This window comes from Fukomys damarensis, unplaced genomic scaffold (assembly GCF_012274545.1).
Source record: "Fukomys damarensis isolate Sample0158 unplaced genomic scaffold, DMR_v1.0_HiC HiC_scaffold_11, whole genome shotgun sequence".
In the NCBI taxonomy this organism is placed as follows: domain Eukaryota; kingdom Metazoa; phylum Chordata; class Mammalia; order Rodentia; family Bathyergidae; genus Fukomys; species Fukomys damarensis.
The window spans coordinates 5,486,942-5,504,687 of NW_022900923.1; the positions used below are offsets into that span (position 1 = coordinate 5,486,942).

The 17,746-nt window shown below is 37.6% G+C and overlaps 1 protein-coding gene across 1 annotated transcript in view; it reads left to right on the forward strand.

The window, feature by feature from the left end:
• Ush2a (usherin) overlaps nucleotides 1–17,746 on the forward strand; it is a 678,059-nt gene that overhangs the window by 45,630 nt on the left and 614,683 nt on the right. The window contains exon 3 of the mRNA XM_033762039.1: nucleotides 7,220–7,352. Coding sequence (XP_033617930.1) covers nucleotides 7,220–7,352 — 133 coding nt within the window. The remainder of the gene's footprint in view (nucleotides 1–7,219; nucleotides 7,353–17,746) is intronic.

Here is a 17,746-nt window from a genome sequence, read left to right on the forward strand (position 1 = left end):
GTAGATTAGAAAATGTGTACTGTTCTTACAACTCTTCTGTAGTTTTGAAATACATACCATATTAAATGATGAAAAATACGGGACTACTAGTTGGACTTCAGAAAAGATAGAGATAACTGGACAAAACAAATACAGACAACTCTGGAGGAGAATGCCTTTTGTGGGAAAGAGATATGGGGAAGAAACAAAAATGAAGCACTCTGAGATCATTTCAGTTTCTTTTCTTTGCCCTTAGCCTCTTTATTCATAATTATTTTATTGCATTTGCCACCTTGCTTTGGAAATGTTTTTTTCTATGCCGGTTTCCATTACAGATTGCAGATGACTGGAAGAAAAGTTTGTGTTTTACGTATCCCTTCTGTACCACCACACTTAGCATGTTATAATGTGCTCATTAAATATACAGACAACAGAACCAGTTTCCAAACAGCTATTGGTTTTTAGTGAAAAGTGTGATGAACAATTTCCTCAAAAAACATGGAAGAAAAAAATCAGTTGTTAACTTTCACTTAGAGGAAATTGGAGTTATAGCAAATAACCTCTGGATCATTGGGGCATAGATGAGTGAAAAGCATTAATCTCAGATATATTTTACTGTTAATCATAATCATCTTTTGGAAATCATCTGTTCTCTATGGATAAGACTGAAAAAAGCATCAGATGCATGGAGATAGTTAAGGGTGTAGAATATTACGATCATCTATGGATGAAAACATTCTGAGAAGTGGAGTTGTGAAAGGAAGGTTGGTAGGTAGTATGAGGAAATGGGTTGGACCTTTCCCCACATTCTAGGGGGAATCAACAGAGTGAGACCCTCAGCAGGTCTCCTGCCGTGTGTATACAATATTAGCTTTTCTTGCAGGATAGGAGAATAATTTCCCATTTGGGTAGAAGTGCCGTGAAAGTTAAACGTCCACTCTGGATAAGATGAACAAAAGTACTCCTGCAGCTTTTCAGAGACTGACTAAACTGGGGACATATCTTTGGGAGGTTGCAGTGTATGGAAAGCTTAAACAGAAATCAAGGGGAGAACAGCAAATCCAAAGCATCACACACAGAAGTATGCGCATGATGAGGCTCCAGGGAAGGAAGTGGACATAGGGGAGAAGCAAGTGTTGGGGGGAAAAACCTGTACATTCATGGGAAATGCAAAATGTAAACAAAGCCAACAAAACACACTGAGTAAGATATCTACACATCGATGTCAGAAGCAGTTACTCAGTGGATCAAATTTGTGGCGAGCACACGTGCACATTCCAAATCATTTTTGGTTATCCCACATGCCTGTCAAAGCAACTTTCCTTGAATATTATCTCTGGTGCCTGTTTTGTATTGCTTGTATAAATACAGCTTCGTAGAGAGTCTTAGAAGATGATTTATTTGTAATGCTATAAAAACCCGTGTTTATAAAGTGATGCCACAATGAAAAGTAGGCAGAAAATCCTAGTATGATAGGTTTTATCCATTAGAAAATGGTGCCTTTCTTTATTGCTTAGACATCTAAAATAGTAGTGGTGGTGGTTTTATTTTGGGGTATCAATTACTCAATCAATCCATATTTATTGAGTTTCTGCCCAGCGTGTAAGACGTGCTCATCAAATTTGCTAATGACATACATCTCGGAGGCATGGTAAACACACTGATGACAGACATAGCATCCAAAAAGGTCTTGACAGCTTGGAGTAATGGGCTGAATCTAACAAGGTGAAATATAACACAGATGAATATAAATTCCTGCCTGTAGGTCCACAAAACCAGCTCTATGTGTGCATGATGGAGTAGATGTTACTTGGAAGTGATATAGTTGAAACTACAAAAAAATAAGACTTAGTACTTTAGTAGATAGTTAACTTGACTTAGTTTACCGTTCTTAAACGCATGAGGCCAAAATTCCAGCCAGGAATTTTGAATTGTATTTAGGTATTAATCCTGTATCTTAATCCAGTTTGAAGGATCAGAGAATTTCTAGAAATTGGAGCATTTCTGGAGCCATAAGGAGGGAGAGATTAAAACGTGTGTCACACTGAAACATCATAGAAACTGAACACATGTGTCCTGCAAAAAAGACTTAGCATAGCAAAGGAATAAGATCTTTATATCACGGGGAAAAGGGACTAGATTGGCTTAATGTGCTCTCAACAGTTAGATCTGGAACCTAGGAAATTACAAGGAGAGACCCTTCAGTTCAATCGTTCGTAATAGTAAAAGGCCTTGGAAGATAAAGAGTTCCTGAGGCCTGCAGGGGCATGGTATTAGAACAGTGAAGCCTCGGAAACATCAGCTGTGGCGGAATGGTGGTGTACAGGGTGAAGGAAGAGGTGAGTGGGATGGTGTAATAAAATGTCAGCACAGGGCCGGGCACACGGCGAGTGACTGAGCACGCAGGGGATTTTACCCTTCTTGTTGTGAGCTGTGTTGTCGCGGGGCCTGAAATTCACCCAGCGGGGTTCAGGGGATGGGACGGTAAATTCCTACTCCCTCATGCTAACTGGATTTAATTGGCTAATTAAAACTGGCTATTTCCAAGTGGCTCTGGAACCAATCAACCTTCTCTCTGACCTTGAATAATTTTTGTTTTTGATTCTCTGTGCTTCAGTTTGTCTTTAACGTGGAGATAATAGCAAAACTGCCTTCATTTACTGCAAATATAAAAAAATGAATACACAGAAAAAATGTAGAACAATGTCCAACACACTAATTCTTCACTAAGCGTCAACTATTTTTGTAACACCGATGTAGTTGCCAAAGGGTCACTGGCAGATACAGAATTTGAGGTATGTGTCTTTAAAAATACTAAGAATTCAGGTAAATACCTAAATGGAAATGGCTTGAATAAATCATGCAGAGAGTATTTAATATTGTGTAATGACCACGCAGGTGGGAGACCTTACCAGTTAGGGCAGAGTTTAGAAATGAAACTGGATGAAAAGAGTAGACCTTAGGCTCAGCGGGGTAAGCAGCTCGGGGCAGGGTTCCATGCGTCTTCGTGGAAGGGCATAGAACGTACATGAGCTATTTTAAAATAACCTTATGTGGCTTCAGGATAAATTGTCTGGTGGTTAAAAATTACAGATAGCATGGGAGAAACTCTTCTGCAAATCCTTCTTTCACATGGAAATAGAAATTTCTATTTCAGGGCCATTTCTATTTTAAAATGTCTACAACATTTCTTCTCCATGAAAGTTTCCCTTTTGATTCAGACTGCAGTGGTTTTCTTTGTGCTTGGATTCCTTCACGTCCAAAATGATGTTTTTATATTTGTATCTTCCATCATCATTTTTTGAGAGGAAATTCACATTTAAGATATGTTGCCAGAGCACTTTGAGTTGAACGCATCAAAAAGGCATCAGATTGTTTAAAATGTTTTTTGTTTTAAAACAATAGCTATCATAGTGACCAAACTGGTGTTTTTAGGAGGCTGGCACACAGGTTCTGAATAAACAAGTCTTAGGGATAAGGTCCAAAAATAAGTTATGCACCACATGTGTTAACAGATTAAGGCAGCGTCTATGTGAAACTGCTTTAAAAAACTGCAATGCTTTGTTGGCTATTTTCAGATTCAGTACTTAAATTTAAAAATAATCATTGTTTATAGTGATTAAAATGCTATCTAGGATATTAAAATTATTCCGTTAGCACACATACGATCTCCCTGAGAAAAAAGATCATGACTTCTCCTGATCTAACTCAGAGCCACTGTGGGAACTAGGCTGATGCTGTACTGAACTGAACTTGAATTAGGATTGGTGTGTTGAGAAAACCATTTCTCCACCGAGGAAGCCAGCCCCCATTCTCTGTCTGTTCACTTCCCAGCTAGAGCCGTAGTTTCTTCCTGCCGATAATGGGCAGCAGGAAGGAGTAGAATAGAAACAAAGATCTGGATCTCCAGGGAGCAGTGATTGTGGACAATGACTATAGTCTAGGCCAGCCTGATGCTGTTTTCTCTTTGGTGACTGCTTAGCTATTGGGGGACTTCCTTGTCTTTTGAATTATTCTCCCCACTAATCGTGCTGGAGAATTGTAGGGTAGGGTAACGAATTGCACCTTTGTAAAGAAGTGTAATACACTCTTGCATTCAAAGGGCTGAGTAAAACATCTCACAGGGACACAGATTCCACCAAGAAAGTGATTAAAATAGAAGAAGAAACTCCCAGCGAACAAAAGGAAGAGAGCAACTTGCTCGCCTGAGTCTTATTTCCAAAGTGTTTTTGCGTCCTCTATAAGGGGGATGGACAGGCTTTTCTACAACTGCCGCTGGTTTTGCCGGTTCTCCCACCTCAGGTGCACCACTGAACGTGCACAGGCTGCCCTGGACCTCTGAGGCCTAGGGGATGAGAAAGTGGAAAGTTTGCTCCAGCAGAAGACTTTCTCTTCACAAATCAGACTCCATTGTGTATGTATGTGTGTATATATATATACATATATACATATATATGTATATATATATACACACACCGATTCCCCTCGATAACCGGCCAGAGGATAATCCACATGAGCGATTGCAGAGAGCCCCTGTAGCCCTCACAGTTTCTGTGTGATAGGCCCCAGATCAGAATTGTAAAACAGTCTGGAGACTCCTGGAACATAAAACATGATGTGGAAACCAAAGACGGTTTCATCTTATTTATAGAAAGGTGGCTGGGAGGGAGGGGACAGTGGGAGAGAGTGGCTTGGGGTCATCATTAATCATTTCTTCGAGCACCAACCAAGTGAACGTGTCCCCTGGAGTTCACTTCAAGTGACACTGAATTCTTCTACTAAGCAAATAAGGATGAGTTGATAAAAGAAGAGAAGGTCCCGAACTCTTGACTGCAGATATAATACAGTGAATCCAGAAAATCAAAAGCACGCTTTCCATCTGACTCAGAATAAAGGTGCACTTCAACTTGTAAAAGACAACATTTTTATTTGAATGGTTTGACAGAACTGTCACAGGAATGTTACCTGCTATAAAGAAAGCCGAAGAATTATTACCTTTATTAGACCAGTGACACTGAGCTTTAGCCATACATTTCTAACTTCTGTCCCTCTACAGAGACAATTTTCTTTTCTTAAATAAACTGTCATGCTAGTGTTAATATATTGTTGGCTCTCTCATGCTCTGAGAATACTGCTGATATAAAACATGTATATGTTAGATTGGTAATAGTATCTTTAGTGTAGCTGACTAGAACAAATGTGTTTCCCTCATGGCTGTGCTAATGTGATAAAGGAAAATTGGCTGTTCATCAGCTTTTGGCTGGGTAAAGACAGTAGAGATGAAACCACATTCTTTTTTATGCATTAATACCACCGAGAACTTTTCACTAGTTATATTTCATGTGCCTGCATGTAGCCCAAAGATGTTGTAAAACATGAGATAATGCTACAAATAACAAAGTAGAAAAGCCTGTATCTTTTATAATGATAACAGTCAAACACCAAACGACAGTAACAGGCTGTAAAAAATGGGATGCAAAACAAAAAATGCAGCCCTAATACCCAGCACAGAGGAATAGATCTCGGCCATGAAGAGTTGGTGTGTGATTTTAGGTCTATTAAAGCTTTGTTTTAAAATTAAACACAGCACTGGAGTCAGTGAATTTAAGAAAGAATGTGTCCGAATGAAGGCAGGCTGGTTAGAATGGAGGAAAATTATGTTGGGTAACTTTTTGAGAAACCAGTTTTTAACAGATAATTATGATAACATCCAGATTTTTTTCTTTGTTTAGTTGTGCTTTTGATTGGGAATTTTCAAAAGGACATCTCAGGATAATAATTTGTAGAGATGTCTGAGAATAAATGTTACCTTCACTAATTTTAGCAAATAGTTTTTAAAAGAAAACATTTAAAATGTCATTTATTTTTAAACTATTTGTGGTCTCACAGAACAGTTGAATAGAAAGAAGGTACAGACATTTCCCACACCGGCCCCACCTTCTCATACCCACTGCCTTTTCCTTCATCAAAATCCTGCCCCGGAAAGATGCATTTGTTACATCGATGAACTTACACTGATTCGTCGCCGTCGCTCTAACTCTGTAGCAGAACAAGATTTTGAGCGCCATGGTTTATACAGTTTTCACTAAAGCGTTAACATCCGGCCTTAAGATAGCACGACATTCAATCCGCCTCTCTCCCTCCCCAGCCTTTTTCTTTTCTGTAGTCTTTTGTTTGCCCTTTGAACTGCTTTCCTCACTAGAGTGCTGAAGATTGCTTTTGCATTTAAGTTAAAAGCACTTGAACAGAAACACTTTGTAGAGACTAAATTTGATGTCAAAACAACTGACCACTTTGGCCAGGATTACATGCAATTATCAAAGATTTGCACAGATAGGAACTTGGATATGCTTTGCATAAAAGTTTGAATTGCTTCTTCAGGGATCATGCCAACAAACAGAACTTTGGTACATTTTTATGGTGTAGTCCAGGGATTGAACTACAACCTGCGGGTCATATCTAGATGGCCACCTGTTTTTCTAAATGAATTTTATTGGAAGACAGGCTTATTTGCTTACACATTGCCTATTTTGTTATTTTCCATTACAATATTAGATTTGAGGCATTGGAAATTGGGACCGTTTGGTCCACAAAACTAAATTATTTGGTTTTCAAAGAAAAAAACATATCTTCTCGCCATTTATAGAAACCGTGAAGGTAAATGGACATTATTAGGCTGCCTGATTGATTAACTTAGACTGAGACCAGCAAATTTCTGTGTTATTTTGCATTGGGAAAATATATCTGAAAATTACCAGTTGTATGCTAATCCTAAAAGAGTAAATATTTATGAGAACTATTTGTTGTAGTAACTTGAATTGAATTATAGCCACATGTGAAGTATTGTTTATTTCTGGGTTTAAGTATCTCTCTCTCTCTCTCTCTCTCTCTCTCTTTTGTATTAACTTCTTTATTACCAAATATAGTTGCAACAAATTTAGTGATCATTAAAGAAACAACATATGTTTACAACATATGAAAGCCTGGCCGTCAGAACTGCTGCATCTCTAGGACAATTATACGCACCTGTGAGTGCGCAGGGTCATCATGCCACGAAGCCACACTATGCAAATTTATGTCTAGACTTAAGAGCACAGATATCCTTGTGCTATTAAAATAAATTGTTTGCAGCCTTCACAAGCGAAGAGTGGAAAAGTAGTAATGTAACTTGAGAAAAGTGCTGGTACGTGGTTAGTGTAAAATAAATGCTTATGCACTTAACAGTGACAATTTCTTGCAGGTGCATCAGACAAAAGTCAACCTCTTTATCAATGGTGTGGAGGAGCGTAACATGGCTTTCGGTACAAGAACTCTAAGTGGATCCATTGCAGATTTCGCTTCTGGTACTATTCAAATAGGGCAGAGTTTAAATGGTAAGATACTGAGTTCAGAATGCTATTTATTTTATCCAATTATATTGTTCCTAAAATGCATCAAAAAATAATATTTTAAATTACTTTATTTTATTTCCTATGGCCATGGTAGCCAATTATTATCAACTGCATGGCAGGTTAATGTGGTAGAAATGCATTCTGTCGCAGCTGTGGAAGCCAGAAGCCTGAGATCAAGGAGTCCTGGAAAGAGCCCATACCACTTTTCTCTCCTTCTAGTGGCTGCTGCCAAGGCTTGACCTTGTCTGCCTTGCCGCTGGGCAGATTCTGAAGCTTTGTCTCTTGCGGAGGTGTCCTCTATGTCTCCTTCCCCACACAAGGGCCACGCTCGTGTACCATGAGCTCATCTCCAGGTTCTTAACAATTATACCTTCCAAGGCCCTCTTTCGACATTCGATGTCACTGACAGATTCTAGATGGTCCTGTCTTGTAAGAATCACAATTCAACACACCGTTAACATTAAAACTTCTCTACTGGGGAACGCTGTGTCATCAACTATGTTTTCTTTTTGCTCTCCTTTCATGGCTTCCATTTTGACATATAACATTGTTAAATGAGACTATGCAATGTGAGAAACTGACATAATATTAACCTGTTATAAACTGGATCTATGATGTTCCTGTTTTCCAACACTGAAAAAAGGCTGTATAACTTAAGGAGATAATATACATTACAAAGAGAAAAGAAGCTAAAAAAGTTGAAAGGAAAATTATTTAAAAATATCTAGCAATATAGTCTTTAAATATCTACCTTTAAATGGATATAGCATACAGTGCATAACACCCACCCATTCTAAGAAAATCCAAATAATGTGAAACACTTTAAAATACAAGATACAGTCCACATTCCATCTTAAGACACACGGCTTTACTTTTTTGTACTCTTCCATACCTTTATTACATACAGATAGACACATGGTTATGTATATAATATTTTTTTTCCAAAGGCTGATGATAACACATATGCTTTTCGTGGGCCCTTGAATTAGTAAATACATCCCCCAAATGTTGATGTCATTATGCCTGCTCGTTCAGTTGTACATTCTTACCAAAATGGCATCTTCAGATGCAATTACATATCTGATACTTTTTTTTTTTTTGGTACCGGGGATTGAACTTGCATCCTTGCACTTGCGAGGTAGGTGGCAGAACCACTGAGCTAAATTCCTGGTCCTGTGACACATTTTTACAACAAGCTCCTACAGTGAACATTCAGGTTATTTCTTATCTTTCAAAATTACCAACAGTTGTAGCGTTTCATAGAAAATGCTGTAGCCATACATTTTATCCGCCTACATACAGCTACACGTCTGCCTATTATCTGGTGCCTCCACACAGCCCTACACATGTGTTTGTCTGCTTGCAATTCATCAGCCCACTACACTCTGGTTTCTCTCTGCCTGGGTTCAGGCAGCATCTCCTTGCTTTCCACCTATATGCCCTGGACAATCTTCTTAATTTCTCTAATCCACAGTTATTCCGGCATAAGATAATCATGATATTTTACAGAGCCATCGTGATCATAAAATGAGGCATCATCATATAAAACCTCACTGTTTACAAGAATCTGGTGCTATTTATTTGTTGAATGAATAAATGCAATGCTTAGTGCAATGCTACTAAATCATAATGCTAAATACTATTATTAGCGTTGTTATAATTTCCCAAAGAAACCTATAGAAGTTGAATGGCTGTGTTGAAGTATATGATTATTTTGTGTTTTGATACATACTACAAAGATTACTTTAATGGATAACGTAAGACTACCTCCAGCAAGGCTGTGAACATGTATAACCTTATTAAAAAATATAGGCAAGTTCTTGTTTCCCTAAATACTAACCTTACAAATCCACTTTTTCATCATACTTGCCACTCCTTTAAGTGAAAAATAACACTGGATACCAAATTCCAGCTATCTAAGTTTGAACAGCTTTCCATTTATCTCCATCATTTTCATTTCCTTCGTGAATTTCTTATTCATGGGGTGAGTCCGTATATTTATACTCTGTAATTACTCATTTATTTATAAGATCTCATTAATGCTAAGGATTGCATGTTTTCTCTAGTCTTGTAGATGACCTGCTGACTTTGTGTTGATTTGAAAATATTTGAAATGTCTAATCCAGGTAAAACATGCACGCAAGATCATGTGTAAGTAGTAAGGGTTTAGCTTGATAAAGTTTTAACAGTTGCATGCGCCTGTGTAACTCATCTAGAAAAAGTGATAGAACATTATTCATATCTTAAAGAGTTTTCCCTATTCAGGACAGGCCCCTACACAGAAGAGTATCAGTGGAGACCTTTATCACTTTAGGTAAATTGTGCCTCTTCTTGAATTATCACGCAAATAAAACCACCCTTGGCTGGGCCCCCATGAGTTCCTTTTACTCAGCACTGCACCTGTGATATTTCCCCTTATTGCATGTGTTGTCTTGGATCCATATTGTATGCATATACAATAGGTGTTACATGCATCTTTTGCTTTAGAAAGATCTTCTGAGTAGTTTTCCGTTGCAGATATTGTGACCGGCAGCATTTAAAAATTCTGGCTGCCTTAGCATCCTTAGCAGTGCTTAGAACTGCCAAACGTTGCTGTTGTTTGCCATTCTCATGGCTGCATAGTACATTTCCGCATGATTAATGACACTGAGAACCTTTTCATGTGCTTATTTGCCATGAAATGCACTTTTCTGAAAGTACCTATTCAAGGTGATTTGCCAGTTTTTAATTGGGTAGTTTGTCTTTTTCTTATTGATTTGTAGGAGGTCTTTCTTCACTATTTTGAATGTGAGTTATTTGGCAGGAGATAAATGGTAAATCTTGTCTTCTAGCCTTTGGCTTATAGTTTCTTTCTTTTAATGATACACTTTGATAAGCAGAACTGCTTTATTTTAATGAAATCCAACTTACTAATTTTTCTGCTATACTTAATACTTTTTGCATCCTATTTAGCCTAGTTTAGAAAATTGATGTCATGAAAATAGTCTCCTTTCTTTTCATCTGCAAGCTTTATTATTTTCTCTCTCAAATTTAGGTCTGTTTTCCCTCTAGGATAGAGATTTGGATATAATGTGATACAGAAATCCAGTTCTGTTGATGTTTCTCTCCTGAATATTTAAATAAAATAGAAAGTTAAGAAAAAACCTCCACCAAAACCATAAAGAATCATTCTACTCCAATCGCTTCTACCTCTTGGCTGTGGTAACTTTGCTCCAAATCAGATATTTGTATATAAAGATGGACTTGCTTCTGAATTCTGTTCATTCTGATGATCTATCTAGACATTTAGTATAGACAAATAACCAAACATTTAGTGTGAATTACTGCGGCTTTGTAAATGTCTTGATGTCTGTCAGTATCATTCTCAAAGTTTTTTGTTTTGTTTTGTTTTTTAGCTTTTAAGATAATCTTGGGGTTTATTTGAATTTTGGAAACAGTTATTCAATTTCCACAAAAAATTCAGAGATTTAGATCAGTTAATTCAGGAGAATGTACATAACACACTATCAAATCTTCCAACCCATAAACATAATACATTCCTTGATTTTAGCAATATGTTTACTTCTCCATATGGAAGTTTTATATTTGTTAGACTTATTCCTTTATATTTGTTGTTTAATTTTGAATAGATTTTATTTTTTAAAGCAGATTTAGACTCATAGAAAAACTGCAGAATGCAGAGAGTTCCAGTGTACTCTGTCCTCACAGCCCGCTCTCGGTGATCAGCGCCCTACCTGAGAATGGTGACCCTGCACTGATACACCAGGTCCACCAGCATCGTAGTTTACATTGGAGCTCATTTTTGTCTTTGAATGCACTTGTGGGCACCATTATAATTTCACGTAGGGTGTGAGGGGAGTTTCACTGTCTTAAAAGTCGTGGGTTCCCCCAGTCCATCCTCCCTCCGTCCTAACTCTAGTAACCATTGACCTTCTTACCATCCCCACGGTTTTCCCTTTTCTGGAATAATATCCAGTTTGAATCATACAGCTCATAGCCTTTTCAGATTGGCTTCTTTCCCTGAGGAATATGCACTTGTTTCTTACAAGCCTTTTCATGGCTGGATAACTTGGTTCTTCATACTATTGAAGAAGGTTCCATTTAATGGATGTCCCTCAGTTTGTGTCCACTCTCTTCCTGAGGAACAACTTTGACTCTGGTTTTGGCAATGATGAATAAAGTTGTTATAAACATCTGTGAACACAAATAGCTCATGGTGTAATTATTGAGTCACAGTTGTGTAAAAGTTAATAAATTTTCTTTCACTGTTACTGAAATATTTTTTAAAAGTGTATTATCCCACTGATACATAATAACATAAAAGTTGCCCATATTAATAGGGCACCATGTAATGTTGGATGTAGGTACAGGGTAGGTAATGGCAGTTTAAACATATTTACCGCCTTAAGCATTTCCTGTTTCTTTATGGTGAAAGCTTTCAAAATCATTTCTTCTAGTTGTTGAAAGAGAGTGCACTCTAGTTATTGAGACATACAGTATCTATCATCACCCTATTCTGCAATAGCACCTAAAAGCATCTTGCTCTTATCCAACTGTAGCCTGGCCACCACTGATCAACTTTCTCCCATCCCACACCACTCTCCTGGTCCTCCGTTGCCCACCATTTTACTCTCCCTAGATTCCCCACATGAGTGACTTACTTCTCTTACAATAATGATCTCTGCTTCCATTTGTGTTGCTATTGATATGATTTCATTTTTATGGTCAAACAATATTTCACTGTAGTTACGAATCACATTTTCAACTCCATTCCTCAGTGAACACTTAAATTATTTCCATTTTTTGACTGTTGTGATTAGTGCTGCAATTGAACAAGGGGATGCAGTTGCGCATTCCACATAGTGCTTTTATTTCCTTTGGATGTGTAGTGGGGTTGTTGGATTATATGGTAGTTGTATCTTTAATTTTTTGAGGACATCCTATGCTCTTTTCCATAATGACTATACTAATTTATATCCCTATCAACAGGTATAGGAGTTTCTTTTAGTGCACATGTCTTCAACCACTTGTTACCTTTAGTCTTTTTTACTTTAGCCATTTTTACTGGGGTGAGCTGAAGGCTCATTGTGGTTTTGATTTGAATTTCCCTGTTGTTTAGTAATCTGAGCATTTGTTTCATACATATGTTGATTATTGGTGAATCTTCCTTTGAGAAATATCTATTTAGATCACTTGCCCAGTTTTTAATCAGGATGTTTGTTTTTCATTTGTTTGTTTCTTTTACCATTGAGATTTTGCTGTGCCTTACAAATTCTGTATATTAACCCCTTGTCAGATGTATAGTTTGGAACATTGTCTCCCATTCTGCAGGTTGTCTCTGCCCTCTGTTGATTGTTTCTTTTCCTGTTCAGAAAGTTGTTAGTTTAATGTAGTCCCATTTGCCTATTTTTGCTTTTGTTTCCTCTGCTTTTGGGATCTTGTCAAAAAAGTCTTTATCCTTTCTGATATCCTGAAGTATTTCCCTTATGTTTCCTTCTGGTCATTTCAGATCTTTCCATCTTTCTAGTAAGTCTTTATTCCATTCTGAGTTGACTTTTGAAACTGGTGATTGGAAAGAGTCTTGATTCCATCTTCTGCATGGGTATATTCGATTTTCCCCATGCTATTTATTGAAGATTTTCTTCCCCTAATTAATGTTCATAGCACCTTTACCAGAAATTCATTGGCTGTTTAGTCACAGGATTATTTCTAGGCTCTTTATTTGGTTCCATTGGTTTATGTTTCTGTTTTTATGCCAATACATTGATGTTTTTATTATATAACTTTGTAGTATGTTTTGGAATCAGGGAGTATAAAGCTTCCTTCTGTGTTCTTTCTGTTGCAGTATGGCTTGGCATTTTTTTTTTGTGGCTTAATATAAATTTTACAATTGATTTTTTTCTAGTTCTGTGAAAATAAATTAGTATTTGATAGGGGTTGCATCAAATTAGTAAATCATGTTGGGAAGTATGGACAGTGTAACAGTATTGATTTTTCCAATTCATGAACAAGGAACATCATCCACCCAATTTGTTTTGTATCCGCTTCAGTTTCTTTCATCCCTATTTTATAACTTTCATTGTATAGTCTTTTATCTCTTTGATAAATTTACTCCTAGGTTTTCTTTCACAGCTATTTTAAATGAGATTGCTTTCTTGATTTCTATTTCAGATAATTCATTATTGGCATGTAGCAGCACTACTGATTGTTGTATGTTGATTTTGTATAATAATAATAACCCTGAAGAAATCACTTATTGGTTCTAAGACCTTTCTGTGAAGTTTTGGGGGAATTACGGTATGTAAGATTATGTCATCTACAAATAGTGGCAATTCAACTTCTTTTCCGGTTCAGATGCTCTTACTTTCCTCCTGCCTACTTTCTCTGGCTAGAGCTTAGAGCACTATGTTGAATAAAAGTGCTGAAGATGGACATCCTTTTTCTGTTCCAGAACTTGGAGAGAATATGTTCAGCTTTTCTCCATTCAGTTGCATAAAAGTGGTTCATTATAAATGACTTTTATGATGTTGAGGTACATTCCTTGTGTAGCTAATGTGCTGAGCATTTTTATCACAAAACCATGACCACAGGGTTTTGTCACTCATTTTGTTGATAAAGTATATTTCATTTATTGGTTTCCACAGAGTGAGCCATTCTTCATCCCAGGGCTGAATCCCCTTTGATTATTAAGAAGAATGTGTTATTGGATTCAGTTGGTTTAAAGATTCTTGTGTGTATATCCATAAAGGATGCCTTTAAGCCTGGTGTGTGTGTGTGTGTGTGTGTGTATGTGTGTGTGTGTGTGTGTGTGGTGTCCTTTGTCAAACAGGGCACAGATGACCACAAGAATGTGTTTGGAAGAATCCTTTCTTCTTCTAGTTTTTTGAATAACTTGAGAATTGCTGTTTGTTTCTCCTTAGATGTCCGAAATTCCACAGTGAAGCCATCTGGCCTTGGGTTTTCTTTGATGGGAGGGTTTTTATTACTGATTCAGTGATGTTAACTTGCTATTGATTTGTTCTGGTTTTCTATTTCCCCATGATTCAGTCTTGGTAAGGGGTATGCATCTAACAATCTTCTAAATTATCAAATTTATTGGCATATAACTGTTCATAATATTCTCTAATGATCTTTGGAATTTTTGTGTTGTGAGTTATAATGTCTCCCTTTTATCCTAATTTTATTTGAGTCTTCTCTCTTTTCTTAATTTAGTGGAGAGTTAGTCTATTGGAAATTGAGTAAAGCATTTTCTTTCCACCAAATATGAGCATTTTTGTGATATGTACCTCAACAGAATTTGATGGTATCAGTCTCCTGAATTTTGGCCTATTGGTTATTTTTTCTCATGCAATTGAATTTTGTTTTCTAATTTTGTTTCTATTAGAGAAAAAGTGCAATCAATGACTTTGTAAAATCCACTCAATAGTTGCACAATTCTATCATTTTTATATAATAGGAACTCAAATCTTTAAAAATGTTTGCAATACATGAATAAAATGCACAGGGGTTAGAGATGTCCTATAGAAACATACATATGATATCATTGTTAATTGAAATGATGGAAATTTTCAGTTTAGTTTTTCTCTAGGCTAATTTATCTAAGTTAATTTTAGTTAAAAGAGGTATATCTTTGATATGTAAAAATACACTGTAAACAGTGGTTAAATTTCTAAGCTCTGAGCAGGTGTGGTGGTGCACACCTGTCATTCCAGCACTTGCAAGGCTGAGGCAAAAGGTTCCCTGGAGGATGAAGACCAGCCTGAGCTGCATGGTGGAATACAGCAAGACCTTGTCTTAAAAAAACAAAAGAAATTCCAAGTTCTGGTATGAAACTAACCTGCAGTTGGATCTGATTTAGTTGTGCACCTTTGATCAAAAAATATTTACTCTGGGGTCAGGGTTGTCGCTCAGTGTCACTGTGCCTGCCTCACAAGTGCAAGGTCCTGAGTTCGATCCCCAGTACACACACAAAAAATTTACTCCGTTTAAGTCTCTGGGGTTTAATCTATGAAATAGCAATTCAATATATAACACAGGAGACTCCTGGGATTGCGGCATGTGACTATGCCTGGGACATATTGCTCGTCATATAGTAAACAGGCAGTAAGTGCCAACTATTACTAACCTCTTTGAACATCTATTTTCTTACTGAAATGCAGCGATTTAGGGATTATCTCTCTATATCGTGATTGTAGGGACCAAAAGTGAAAGTGTTTATAAAAGACTTAATTTGTCCATCAAACAACTTCTATGAAAGGACATTCTATAATTAGTGTATTGAAGAAATGTATAAAGTACTCTGCATGTAGAATTTTTAAATCATTAAATCATACAAGACTTATTTCATTATTTAATCCCCATTAAAACTTTGAAAAGTGTTTTATTATACTAAATGTTACACAAAGTACGTGATGATGCCATAAATTAGCTCACTTTTCACTGTAGGGTTAAAATGGCCTGTTTCCGCGGTACTTCAGTTCCCTAAAGTTTGAATTAATGTGTCAGAGGGCATAGTGGCCTGAAGATGATATTTATTCTTAAACTGTGTGAAAATAAATTTCACTCCTGATTAAAAAAATGTATGATTGGAAAATGATTTCTTTCAAATATTATTTAGTTTTTTTTATAATTTTCTCCTTTATGTTCTAAGTATCTAAGAGCTATGGGAGGAAAAGGATATCCTAAAATAATTTTTGTCTTTATCTACTTACAGGTACCATTGCACCTGCTGTATCTTTTCTCTAATTAGAGGTGGCGGATGTACTGGCTCATTACTTCTGCCTAATGAGCCAGTGTCCAAGCCACCTCTCTAATCAGAAAAGAGATAGGTACAGAACGTTCTGATGAACTTATTCTTAATGATTTTCTTTCTTTCTCTTGCTCCTTTTTCAATCATAAAAATTAAGCCACTGTCCTCCCGAGGTGCGTCCACATCCAAGACGGCTTCATTGGGAAGGGTGACTGTGCAAGCAGTTGTGGGAGCTAAATTAAAGGCTCTCTGGGAGCCCAGGGCCCACTGCCTCCGCTGTTCACATCCAGGCACACGGGTCGAAGCAGGGCAGTGGATCCACAGGGGGCTTCTTGTCTTCCTTGCTTGCACTTGGTTCTCTCTTTCTGATCCCAGGAAGCAATGTCCTTCCTCGTGTGCGTTGGACCCTACAGAAGTTTTCTTTGAGGCTTATCTAGCGTAACTCTAGAGCAGAGGAGGCCAGCAACCCTTTCTATTCCCGCGTGGCCTGTGTTTGCCTCCTGTAGGAAATTACTCAATAGATGAAACAGATGGTTTTGTTGTTGCTGGACTCTCATCTGTCCATATTCGTGGGCAGTCTGATTTTGTCAGGGTGACTTGAAAATATAAAGGTAGAAATGCCCTAGACTTTCCATAGCAGCCAGTGAATATCAGCTTCTTAGCCTATTTTCCTCCAGTTATAGGTTTATTTCGGTGGCTCCCTTTGTGCCAGTCCCCTTGAGGAGTTATAGTTGCAGATACGCTTTTATGAAGAGTCACTCATGCCACTGTGGTCATAAGCTATGATGACCCTCCAAATTGTTGATTAAAACTGCAGAACCATGTGAATTGCAACTTTTCAGAACTATCTCTGAACTCACTCATCTCAGATTCTGCTCTCCCATTAAAGGTGAGAGTTTCTACTATAAGTTTCAACCTGTGTAGCCCTGTCTTCAGTGGTCCGTGAGGAACCAACAACATTTGTTGATATAAAAGCAAATATCGAGGGAAGAAGAGGTTGAGCACCGGCTCGCTTGCCTTCCTTTCTGGGTTTCCTGCTTTCGGTGCACCATAGCTCATCCGGTTCTTGATTCTGGGGTTGGATTCCATCTGTTGGTGTGGTACTGGCGGTGAAGCCCGGGGCCTCTGGTGTGTGATGCAGGAACTCAGCCGCTGCAGTGCAGCTCTGCTACTCTGCTGCTGTCCCACGGGTGCACATCTGTAACCTCGGGCCATATAGGAAATCCCTCTTTTTCCCTTTCACTTCACCCAAGACTATGCTATAAAAATTGATGAAATAAGACAGGTACATGTTGCTCAGTTGGAGAGCACTTGCTTTATGACCAAGGGGAGTGGGTTCAGTCCTGAGTACTGGAGAAAAACAGATAAAGGAAATGGAGGAAGAATGTAACAATAATAAGTTCTGCAGTGATAGAGCATTTGGATGAAAGACAAAGTTGGCACAGATCACAGAATCAGGGTTATTTAGCAACACAGTCAGGACAACTGGTCCACCATGTTGTAAAAAAAGAGTCTAAATGTACATCTCACAAAAATATGACATAAAAACTGTTGATGAATTAAAGCTTGAATATAAAATACATAAACATGAAGAAGTAGAAAAAAATAAAGGCCAATTCACAAATAA